Source organism: Engystomops pustulosus, chromosome 2 (genome assembly GCF_040894005.1).
Source record: "Engystomops pustulosus chromosome 2, aEngPut4.maternal, whole genome shotgun sequence".
NCBI classification, from domain to species: Eukaryota; Metazoa; Chordata; class Amphibia; order Anura; family Leptodactylidae; genus Engystomops; species Engystomops pustulosus.
This window is the reverse complement of record NC_092412.1, coordinates 18,381,358-18,393,735: the sequence shown is the minus strand read 5'-3', so window position 1 is coordinate 18,393,735 and position 12,378 is coordinate 18,381,358. Positions and strand designations below refer to the sequence as shown.

The 12,378-nt window shown below is 47.0% G+C and overlaps 1 protein-coding gene across 1 annotated transcript; it reads right to left on the bottom strand.

Annotated features, from left to right (window-relative positions):
• Positions 1-575: 575 nt before the first annotated feature.
• On the bottom strand, positions 576-8,058 carry LOC140117299 (dicarboxylate carrier UCP2). Its single transcript, XM_072133853.1, has 8 exons — positions 7,926-8,058; positions 5,470-5,629; positions 4,504-4,730; positions 3,119-3,326; positions 2,722-2,916; positions 2,538-2,639; positions 1,597-1,777; positions 576-1,475 (listed from the first exon to the last, which is right to left on the bottom strand). The coding sequence occupies exons 3-8, from the start codon at positions 4,627-4,629 to the stop codon at positions 1,361-1,363; spliced, it is 927 nt and encodes a 308-aa protein (XP_071989954.1). The 5' UTR covers positions 4,630-4,730; positions 5,470-5,629; positions 7,926-8,058; the 3' UTR covers positions 576-1,360.
• Between the last annotated feature and the right edge of the window lie 4,320 nt (positions 8,059-12,378).

Sequence of the window (12,378 nt, the reverse complement as noted above, 5' to 3'; positions counted from 1 at the left end):
CACCGGTGTGAGGGTCTTACCCTGGGGGAGGGGGGTGGGAGTCAGAGAGCATTGCACCATTAAAGGGATTGGTCATACAGCTCATTAGAGGCAAGAACAGCAGAGCTAAGGGGGGGGGGGGGGGGGGGGAGTTTACCCCTGCACTCTGTGGCTGGTAGACCCCCTTTTGGCCACTTCTTCCACTCAGGGGAGGTTTGGTCTCAGATGGCAACATATCCAAACTTCTACCTTCGCTACAGTTAACTACAGCCACCTTCTAGAAACAGCGCCACCCTTACCCATAGGGCATGTCTGGTATTGCAGCTCCTCCACATTCATGTAAATATGCTGCAATACTTCACATGTACTGAGGCCCCGTTTTTAAACCAGCTATTAAAAATATGCATTTTAGCATTTCCTGGAAAGCTGGGTGACGAACCCTGCATGGTAGGTCATGTTGCTTACTCCTACGAGTTACCCAGCTTTCCCAGGAAGAGATAAGCGTCCAATATTAGCTACACATCATCACCACATACAGCACTCGCTGCAGTTTCGCTTCTCTGTCTCATATGTAAATAAGGCGCGATGCTCTGCAGTTTGTGCAAGGTCTTTATTTTTAGATCATGCAAAGTCATCCATACAAAAAAGACAAAGACAGGATAAAAACTGGGGGAAGGGGGTGGGGTGGGGTGACTTTTGGTCTGTGCGGGGGAGGGGAGAGCGCCAGATGAGACGCAGTGGTCAGCACCTTCTGGAATGTGACAGTCACAAGAGAAAAACCATAAAATAAGAAGCAGAAGTTGGCTTGCAGCTTGGGTTGCGATTGGAGAGACTGAAAAAAACTGCTCCATCAGTTCCAATCTACATTAGGATAAACAGAATTATAGATAAAAGTGCTTCTTACTCTAGTCACCACCAAAGCTGCGTTCACAAATTCTACTTGCTGCCACCACCAGACAATGAGGGATATGCATTTGGGCAGAACTGCAGATAAATCAAATCTGCAAGTATGAATGCAGCTTTGGAGGTGACTGGAGTATAAAGATTTAATTTTACTCTACCAGTTGGGCAATAACTGAAAAACCATCTCAATTCTCAGAATCTGAGCAGATAAACACAGGTTTGTGATTAAAATCAAGAAAAAAGATCAGTTTAAAAGAGGACAAGCTTTTCTTAAAGGAGAAGACTATAGGTTACGGCGTCCGCTCCATGAGAGAGCGGAAAGTTACTTTTTTTGTTTATTTTTTTTTTAATAGACTTTTAACCCTTAAAACGTGTAAGAAACTAAAGGAAGGAGCGGATGTAAACATTACTACGAGAGGTAGAGACAGGTCGGGGTACGACACAAAGGCCGCAGAGCGTTGCGCCCCCTACATCAGCGTCAGAATGGAGCCTCCCAGGAGACGCGGGCGGACATCATGGCCCTCTTCAGCTGCTCGTAGGTCACAAACATCACAACGTTCCAGGAGCCCAGCCTCAGGAAGGACGGCATGAACCTGTACCGGGAGAGAGGGGGGAAAGGTTACTAGGAGAACTTCACCTTTAAGAGATTCCAAATCTTTAAATTCAACATAAATTCCCCCACTAGGGGCGCCGTTCTGTGGCAGCAGGACTTACCCCTTGTAGAAGGCCCGGGGCCCCTCCTTCCGCAGCATGGTGAGGGCACAGTTCAGGGCACTTTGGTACTGTCCCTTGGCAGAGTTCATGTATCTTGTCTTCACTACATCGACGGGGGAAGCGATCACCGTGGTGCAGAAACCAGCGCCGAACGCAGAGGTGAAGTGACAAGGGAGGGTGTCTGCAAGAGCGGAGGGGACAGGGGTGAGCCACGGCTGCGTCATGTATAGCACCAACATATAACGGAGCGAGGTGAGCCGCAGCAAGTCTCCATCTGATTCATAGACCATCAGCAGGTGGGACCATACGGACTACACAGTGTACAGTATGGTCCCTGTAGAGAGGTGTAATCTGACCTTTGCGTAGGGTATTAGTAGCAGCAGGACTGTGATATATGGATTTATATTCCAGGATTGTAGCTTCTCCAAGTGCACTGCAGGCAGGTCCTCACACTGCTGTGCTCTGTGCTTTCTGCAGCCAGTGTAGAATTATTACCCATGTGCAAGTTTGTAGCCGCAGGACTGAAATGTGCATCTATATATTCGGATCACAACTTCTCCCAAGTGCCCTGTGGGCATGTCCTCACACTGCTGTATGTTGAACTGATTGACATGCCCACAGTGCACTTGGAAAGTTAGAATCCTGGAATATAAATCCATCTTCACAGTCCTGCTGCTACTAATACGTAAAGGCATCCTTACACATCTCCAGGAACAAGTCAGCAATTGCCATTTTCAAGCTCTCTGGTTGCAGTCAGTGAATGGAAACCTTAATGGTTCATCTGGTGATTACCCTCTCTCATGGTCATGCAGTGATAATCCCCCTTGTATTACAGGCCACGGACCATCATGTGACCAGGACACACACATGGACCATTGTCTATTCAGTGACAGCAACCAGAGTTCTTCAGATCAATCTATACGCAACTAATCCACACTCACCACTCATAAGGTTGGAGTTCAGGAGGGCGTCCTTGATGAGGTCATAGGTCACCAGCTCGGTGCAGTTCACCAGGGCGTTTCGGGTGATGTTAGGGGCGGTGCCTGAAAAATGAACATTTTTTTTTTAATCCTCCTGCTGGGAGTAAAATATAGATGTAATAAAGACTTTGTCTTGAGCACTGACCTTTCCAGAGGCCGCGCATCCCCTCCTCCCTGGCGATGGTCTTGTAGGCGTCCATTGTTCCCTTGTATCTCCTGGCGCTGGAGACGTTGGCCTGAGCCTGGAAGCGGACCTTCACCACGTCCGTGGGCTGAGCGATGGCCACTGCCATGGCCCCGGTGGTGCAGCCGGCCAGGAGTCTGCTCCCGATTCCAACATCTGCAGGATAAAAGGGGCGGGCAATGAAAAACTACATCTCCCATAATGCAATGCAGCCACACACTGGGGCTTATAATGGGGCCCTCTTCCCATATCAGGGGGGATAGTGCAATATAAATGGGGCATATTTTGCATTAGGGTTTTGTACAGATTTGGATGTGACTAGAGTATAATCGCCCACACCCTGGTGCAGGCTACTTACGTTCCGATCCTTTGGTGTAGAATTGCTTGACAGAGTCATAGAGTCCGATACGGACGGACGCGAAACTCATCTGTCGCTGGAGACCTGCCACCAGCCCATTGTAAAGGCTCCGGGGTCCTTCTGTCTTGACCATGGTGGAGATGGTCCCGAAGACCCCCTTATACTGGGCAGACTTCACATTGACCGGGGTCTTGGTCTCTCCTTGGATCTACATAGGGGAAGGTACATATAGCTACAGACATCTCAACAGGGACCTACAACCACTGAATGGATCATAACCACCCAGCTTTCCCACAAATGGATACTGCCTGCACTAATTAGCACCCAGCTTTTCTGGGGTACAGCATATTATCTAGTAAAGTGGGAATACAAAACTATGGCTAGGTAGATAACTATAACTGTCAAGCAACTTTCCCCAATATGGATGATTAGTTAGGCCGTCAGCCATGGTAAGGGTTGGCACCCAGCTTTTCTGGGACCAGAATGGCATATTATATAGTAAGCTGTGAGAACCAAACAAATAGGTGTCTAGACAGCAGTTTAACTTGCCTTCACCAAGCTTTCCTAAAATGGATAACTAAGCATTATACCCCTATAATGAGATATTATCCAGCTTTTCTGGGTTTGGAATGGCAGAATATCTAGTAAAGTTAGGCAAGCATCTGCCAACACTTAATGGATCTGCAATTGTTGCCATCACCTAATTTTCCAACTAAGTGATAATATTTGTGCATTACGGTCCCAGTAGAGGGTGGGCACCCAGCTTTTCTGGGAGTTCAGAATCTTACATTGTCAGTTACATAGGGGGACTATCCTGCTATGACTGGTCAGAAATCTGTAAACAGTAAAGGGATCGGTTATTGTTGCCATCACCCAGCTTTCCCAGAAAATGGATAAGCCAATTTATAGTCCCATTGGGTTTTGGTACTTTTTTAGGCTCCAGAATGGCAGTTTAGTGCATGCATATCTGGAAACATTGGGAGATCTGTAAATTGTGTCCATCACCCAGATTTCCCAGGAATAACACTGCTAATTCCATACTTCATCTACAATGCATTTAGCTTGCTTATGGTTCAGAAATTGTTGCAATCACCCAGCTTTGCCAGTAGAAGATATACTGGAATTCTGTTATACAATATTGTTTATGTTGGCACCCAGCTTTTCTGATATGCAAGGCTAGTAATACACTTGATGGATCTTTAATCACCCAGCTTTCTCGTGGAACATATACAATAATACTGTATAACAATTCCAGTAGATGTTGGCACCCAACTTTTCTGAGGCTTGTAATAGATTATCTGATAGGTCAGGCTAGTAATAACTCTTGAGGGATCTGTAATCACCCAGCTTTCTCAGGAACAGACAACCACCAAGTGAGGACTCACCTGGAGCCGGACTTTCGCGGTGTCCAGAGGGAAGGTGAACAGGTCGGCGATACACGCCGCTGTACCTGCGCCAATGAACTTCACTGCGGCGGTCGGGGGGACATCGGTGGGTTTGAATCCAACCATCTTGAAGTTTTATTGGATGTTATTAACCGAAACGAAGAAGACTGGACGTCCTGCGGGGGGCGTTGTAGTGATAAGACAAGGCAAATCAACTCTGCCGGAATCTAAAGGGTTACAGAAACAAATTTAAATTTTGTTTGTTTATTTATAAAGTTACAATGTGTCTTTTATTTGATACATTTTATTAACAAGTTTAATTCAGTTTTTTCCACATTATGCTCCATTATCTGCAGAACATGCAGCCTCAGCTAATCCCCTGCCCCCAGCCTCAGCACCCGCACCCCCTGCCTGCGCCACAACCTTTCACCTACATCCTGTTTGGGGCCATAGTTCAGCAAGGAACAGTCTGTCTCACAGTTATCTCCTGTATAGACATCTCCAGGCGTCGGGTTACATGTCCTGAGGCTGCAGATTATTACTCCCACACTTGTGTTATCTATGAAAAGGGAGCGAGGAGCAGAACGGGAGGGGCCCGACAGGTGCAAATCAGGAGGCGAAAACAGGATCAGGTAGCAACCAGTCTGTTTCGGTTGCTGTCACTAAGTATTATATGTAATTAGTACAATAAAGGCTTTAACAGTTTCTTAAAGGGCTCTCCAAGAATTTGTTTGGTCCCTTCAGATGTAGCCACATCCATAAGTTATGGGTCTAAATTGCGGCCCAGTTCTTTACAAGTGACCAGTGCAATACCAAGACCAGCCACTATACTATATACGGCGCCAGTGATTTGTGTTCACTGGGTAGAAAGGGCCGAGGATGCATGTGTACGTGGGAGTCAGGAAGAATAGCCAATGACTTGATTCCTAATACAGTTGAACATGTTGAGCTTTACAGATACCTCACCTTTAAGTATTCCAGCGGGAGTGGAGACAGATGTGAAGATCAGGCTTCCCTGAAGGCGTCGCGCCCGTCGGATTTACCACTGGCAGTGGGGACACGATACCCTTTACTTTCCATAGAAAATTGGTGGTAAAGACGATGATGTGTAATCATAATACTTATACTGCAAGAGAAGAGACATCGGGAAGTCAGAAAATATCCAACGGAATGAGGAAAATTGTAACATCACAAAAAGACTAAAAATATAACAAAGAAAAGCATAATATATACATAAAATACAGTAACATTAGTATAGGGCCCCATATGGCGTCATCTTCTGTCTATGGGGCAGCACTATTACTATAGGGCACTATATGGCGTCATCTTCTGTCTACAGGGCAGTAGTATTACTATAGGGCACTATATGGCGTCATCTTCTGTCTACAGGGCAGTAGTATTACTATATGGCAGTGATGGCAAACCTTTTAGACACTGAGTGCCCAAACTTCAACCAAAACCCCAAAATTTTCCGCAAAGTGCCAAAGCCACAATTTAAGCAGTAACTTATTACTCCCTGCTCTGTCACAGGTTTAAATTGTAAACCTGTAACAGTATAAAGAAGGAGAAGAAGTTTGGATTATCATTGTAGCTTCCTTCTAGGGTCCTGGGCTGCCTGGGACTGCAAAAGGCTCTGAGTCCTGTCTGGCAAACCCTGCCCTGTGGGAATGGCAAGGGTGCCCATATAGAGGGCTCTGAGTGCCACCTCTGGGACCCGTGCCATAGGTTCGCCACCACTGCTATATGGCATCATCTTCTGTCTACGGGGCAGCACTATTACTATAGGGCACCATATGGCATCATCTTCTGTCTATGGGGCAGCACTATTACTATAGGGCACCATATGGCATCATCTTCTGTCTATGGGGCAGCACTATTACTATAGGGCACCATATGGCATCATCTTCTGTCTATGGGGCAGCACTATTACTATAGGGCACCATCTTCTGTCTACGGGGCAGCAGTATTACTATAGGGCACCATATGGCGTCATTTTCTGTCTATGGGGCAGCACTATTACTATAGAGCACTATATGGCGTCATTTTCTGTCTATGGGGCAGCACTATTACTATAGAGCACTATATGGCGTCATTTTCTGTCTATGGGGCAGCACTATTACTATAGAGCACTATATGGCGTCATTTTCTGTCTATGGGGCAGCACTATTACTATAGAGCACTATATGGCGTCATTTTCTGTCTATGGGGCAGTGACTCAACTTCCTCTATAATGCAGGGAACTTTGAAGGCGATAACGCAACTACCGTGGGCGTTCAGAGATTAAGACTTCACTACAGAGAAGGACGTAACAGTTACGGGAATAATGTGGGTTACAGTCACTGGGTGATGTCCTTGGGGTGGGAGGGGGACCGGCAAGCGTCACACATTGTAGCTACTACAGTCGGTCCAGGAGACTACAGTCCATGGCTGATTGTACATAGTGATGCTAAAATTTAATGCGCTCCTCAGTATTTTTCTGTGGGATGTGTAGACCCCCCTATGGTTACATAGGACAGAGCACCCCCACCCGCTAGTATGAATGACGCCTTATAATCGCTCCCACACTATTATCTTCTAGGACTGGATTGGACTGGTTCTGGGCACCATTATCCTCTTTCACTCCACCCTCAGGGATGAAAGAAGAAGACAAAGAGCAGACAAGGGATTCCACATCTCCAGGAGCCACCGGCCAACAGATGTGCAATTAGCATTAAGATAATAATGACTTTAACCCCCTGTATCCCCCTCCCCCAATATCTGCACCTAGAAGCTAAAATATGAGGGAGGAGGAGCAGCCAGATACCGGGTATAGCTATAGGATCTATTACTTAAAATAGAAAGAGAGCTACCCCCATTGCCTCCCAGTCATCACCCAGCTTTCTTTGGTACCCGAATGCTAAGTCTCTTTAGGCCATGATAGAAACAGGGAGATCCATCACTATAGAACTAGATAAACCTACCCTTCCGCCATCCGGGAAAAGCTGGGTGACTATATTATAAGTCATCACCAAACTTTCCAAAAGTTGGATAGTTGGATAATAGGCTTAAAGGTGAGGTATTAAAATGGGAACCAATAGATAAGGAAATCATAAACTGGGGGTCCAAAGACTTCCAAGAACAAAGGGGGCCACAGAACCAAACACCAAGGATGGAGATGAAGAGATAAACACCATCAGATATCAGAGATCTCCCCCAGAGACTATTGCAGCAGGTGATTTGGGATATGGGACCCTGACCCAATGAGCTACTTCAATAAACATTTACAAATTAAAACAATTGCCATAAAATCTGTAAGAACTTTACAAAAATCTGTCAAATAAATTCAAATGAAAACTGCACCAAGGTTATAACTCCCCCCCCCCCCCCCAAAACACAAGAAGTAACAATGTATCATCTAATAATCTCATATAGAGGAAACTTACCAGGAAGAGAAGAGAAGAAAGGGGGGAAGATCTGGTGGAGGGTCAGAGCTGGGGGGAGGCAGAGGTGACAATACAGGGGGGTGAGAAGAGCTTGTCCTCAGCTGCTGGAGAATTGGCTGAGTCAGAGAAGCGGCTCTGCAGCTTTATATAGTCTGGAGGAGGGGGGAGGGACAGTGCTCACCCCTCCCTGCACCCTCCTGCCCTATTATCACCCTAGACTCCCCCCACCCCCTCTTCCCCATTATAATCCTGCACCCCAACCCCCATCATAGTCCTACAGCCTCACTGTACACTCAGCAATAATCCATGATATCTCCCTATTATTCACTGTATTATAATATATGTAACCAACATGTGCCAGTTATTAACCCTAATATCAATGTCCTGTATTCTGATGTACCCCTTTATAGCCCCCACCCCCCACACAGAGAGCCCTGCACCCTCCATCTTCCCAATTACCCTTTAAATAATCATCCTGTTCCCTCAGCTAGATGATTACCCAACCCCCCCCCCCCCCATCATGTCCCTGCACCTCTTTGCCTGCTGGGTGATCCCTGCACCCCCTCATCATGTCCCAGCACCCAACACCCTTCATCATGACCCTGCACCCCCATTCCTGCTGGGTGATCCCTGCACCCCCTCATCATGTCCCTTCACCCAACACCCTCAATCATGACCCTGCACCCCCATTCCTGCTGGATGATCCCTGTACCCCCTCATCATGTCCCTGCACCCAACACCCTCAATCATGACCCTGCACCCCCTTATCATGTCCCTGCACCCCCATTCCTGCTGGGTGATCCCTGTACCCCTTCATCATGACCCTGCACCCCCATTCCTGCTGGATGATCCCTGTACCCCCTCATCATGTCCCTGCACCCAACACCCTCAATCATGACCCTGCACCCCCATTCCTGCTGGATGATCCCTGTACCCCCTCATCATGTCCCTGCACCCAACACCCTCAATCATGACCCTGCACCCCCTTATCATGTCCCTGCACCCCCATTCCTGCTGGGTGATCCCTGTACCCCTTCATCATGACCCTGCACCCCCATTCCTGCTGGATGATCCCTGTACCCCCTCATCATGTCCCTGCACCCAACACCCTCAATCATGACCCTGCACCCCCTTATCATGTCCCTGCACCCCCATTCCTGCTGGATGATCCCTGTAGCCCCTCATCATGTCCCTGCACCCCCTTATCATGTCCCTGCACCCCACTGTTACCTCCATGCAGCAGGTGGCTGTATAACTGATATTATGTCATTTCCAGGACCAGATGCAATGAACTAGGAAACTATGAGGACTGGTAGAACTACAAGGCTCAGCATAACATATCAGGGCTAACAAGATGCAGATCCAAGACATATGATTGGTGATGTCACATGCAATACATGAAATACCTGACATTATGTACACAGCAGATTCCTAATAGTAGCCGATGTGGGAGATGCAGGGACAACGGTGTCCAGCAGGGGGCAGGAGGAGTCTCCTGTGGTATCATGGTCAAAGCCACCTGCGTCCATTGTGCACATGAAGGTGACTGTAAGTGTTAGGGGAGGAACAGGACACAATGGGGACATGTATCTTTAGTTTGATCAGGTTTTTTTCTATTCTTTTTCAGTTTTTTTTTTAGTTTTTGGGACTTTTTAGGTGCATTTTTGCACCAATGCCGGGTCTAAAGCAGTTATCCGGTGGTTATGTCTGTTGCAGTGTTCCGAAATGTATCTCTTCTAGACTGATTTTTTTCTTTATGACTAAAAAGTCACAAAAAATAAAAAAACCTGAGACAAAGAAAAAAAAAACAGACAAGTATCACAACGGCAAATTCAGAAAAATGCATAAATACAGAGCGCAGCTACAGTATCCGACCCCAGCAACTTTACAAAGGAAAACAAATGATACGTGTGCCCAGTGAGGTGCCCAATAACACAGTGAGAAAGTTTAGTGTCTCAGTCCCTGGTGTCTGATGGATTTGTACGCTGGTCCCCGGGATGTCTAATGGATTTGTACCCTGGTCCCCGGGATGTCTGATGGATTTGTACTCTGGTCCCCGGGGTGTCTAATGGATTTGTACCCTGGTCCCCGGGATGTCTGATGGATTTGTACTCTGGTCCCCGGGGTGTCTAATGGATTTGTACCCTGGTCCCTGGTGTCTGATGGATTTGTACCCTGGTCCACGGGGTGTCTGATGGATTTGTACCCTGGTCCCCAGGATGTCTAATGGATTTGTACCCTGGTCCCCGGGGTGCCTAATGGATTTGTACCCTGGTCTCCGGTGTCTGATGGATTTGTACCCTGGTCCACGGGGTGTCTAATGGATTTGTACCCTGGTCCACGGGGTGTCTAATAGATTTGTACCCTGGTCTCTGGTGTTCTTGTACCCTGGTGTCTGATGGATTTTTACCCTGGTCCCTGGTGTCTGATGGATTTGTACCCTGGTCCCTGGTGTCTGATGGATTTATATCCTGGCCCCTGGTGTCTGATGGATTTGTACCCTGGTCCCTGGTGTCTAGTGTTCTTGTACCCTGATCCCTGGTTGCTGATGCATTCTTACTCTGGTTCTTGGTGTCTAATGAATTGGTACCCTGGTCCCTGGTGTCTGATGGATTTGTACCCTGGTCCCTGGTGTCTGATGGATTTGCACCCTGGTCCCTGGTGTCTGATGGATTTGCACCCTGGTCCCTGGTGCCTGATGTATTTGTACCCTGGTCCCTGGTGTCTAATGATGTTTTACCTTTGTCCCTTGTTCCATAGTGTTTAATAGATTTGTACCCAGTCCCTGGTGGCCAATGGTTTTGTACAGTGGTCCTGGATGTCTAATGGATTTGTACCCCGGTCCCTGGTGTTTAGTGTTTCTATAACCAGTGATGACCTGATGAGTTCAGCGTCTCCCCAGTCTGCAGCAGGGAGATAATTCCCATCTTCTCAGTGGTTTTTTTTGGATTTGTCAGGAAAGGGCACAGAGATGCCACCCCCTTCCCCCTCCCGATGTGACTCTTCCATCCCCCATGTCTAGTCTGATTCAACGTCTACAGAGGTCACAATAGGATGAGGGACCAGCAGGGAGGTCACAGCCTCAGGACAGGGCGTCATGTCCTGATCACCCACAGGTGTCCTGCTTACTAAGGACTTAGTCCTTAGTAATCATCTAGAATCACTGGATGTGGCGGTGATGGGGTTAATTAGCCTGGTGCAATGTGTCCTGTACCTTACACCCTGCTCCATAATTCATCTCCAGCTCCTCTCCCATTGGAGGAGGGGGACAGCACCCCCCGCCTGAGCAGCCAATAGCAGAGCAGGGACAGAGTCCTGTCTCACCAGGTCCGGGATGGCGCACAGTTACTGTAAACATCTTATGTAACTCTTACATCACTGCACTTTAACCCTATATAAACCAGGCAGTGACAGCACAGGGTTAATAACAAGGATATTCACAACCACCCGATTAGTGATGACTCTGAAATTCTTAGGTGTAAAGTGTGGAAAATGTTACACATCTACTTGTTTTGGACTTCACCTTTAAGAACATTTTTGAATGGGACTGTCCCACATCCAGATTCTGATCAGCAGCTTGTTAAAATCCAGGAACCAGTTCATCTGACTCATTGCCCCCCTTTTTGATTTGGATAGGGGTAAACCCCTTTAAGCCTTTGCTCAGTAGCCCCCTTCATGCTTGTGGAAAGGGGGTAAGTTGTGATTTAGGAACATTCCCTTTAAGGTTTAGCTCAGTATCTCCCTCCCTGTGTGTATATAGGAGGTAATTTGTGGTTGAGGGACAATCCCTTTAAGGGTTCGTTCAGTAGCCTCTTACTGCTTGTAAATAGGAGGTAACATGTGATTGAGGGACAATCCCTTTAAGGGTTCGTTCAGTAGCCCCTTCTTGCTTGCTGATAGTTAGTAAGTAATGCTTTAGGGACATCCTATTTAATGATTTGCAAAGTAGTTCCCTTTCTGCTGGTGAATAAGTGGTAAGTTGTAAATGATGGACATCCCCTTTAAGGCTTATCTCAGTACCCCACTTCCTTCTTGTGGTTAGGGGGTTAAACTATAAATGAGGACATCCCCTTTAAGGCTCATCTATTACCATCTCAGCAGGGCTCCGCTCCCTGTATGCACAGCTCTTTTGTGGTGACATAAAGCTCAGGTGAGGATGTGTAGGTGGGGCGCAGTTTACTGTAAATATGTGACCCCCTCGCAATTGTAAGGCGTATTATAGCGGCCACTGAGATGTAAATGGTTACAGACAAGAAGGGGGGATCGTGTCCATAGCCACCAGTCAGACACTATATGGACATTATATGGTTTTATTATTCTGATAATGTATGGCACCATTACATTAACACGTCAATGCTATATCATGGGCAGTGGATGGCAGTATTATTCTATGACTCTAGACTGCGTACTGTTTGGCGCTGTTACATTAGCACATTGATGCTTTGATTCATGT

Excerpts from the sequence above, each read along its gene's own strand:
- LOC140117299 (XM_072133853.1), bottom strand. The coding sequence starts at position 4,629 with ATGGTTGGATTCAAACCCACCGATGTCCCCCCGACCGCCGCAGTGAAG. Across the intron at positions 3,327-4,503 it reads CCGCGAAAGTCCGGCTCCAG|ATCCAAGGAGAGACCAAGAC; the intron begins GTGAGTCCTCAC and ends TCCCCTATGTAG. Across the intron at positions 2,640-2,721 it reads GATGCGCGGCCTCTGGAAAG|GCACCGCCCCTAACATCACC; the intron begins GTCAGTGCTCAA and ends TTCATTTTTCAG.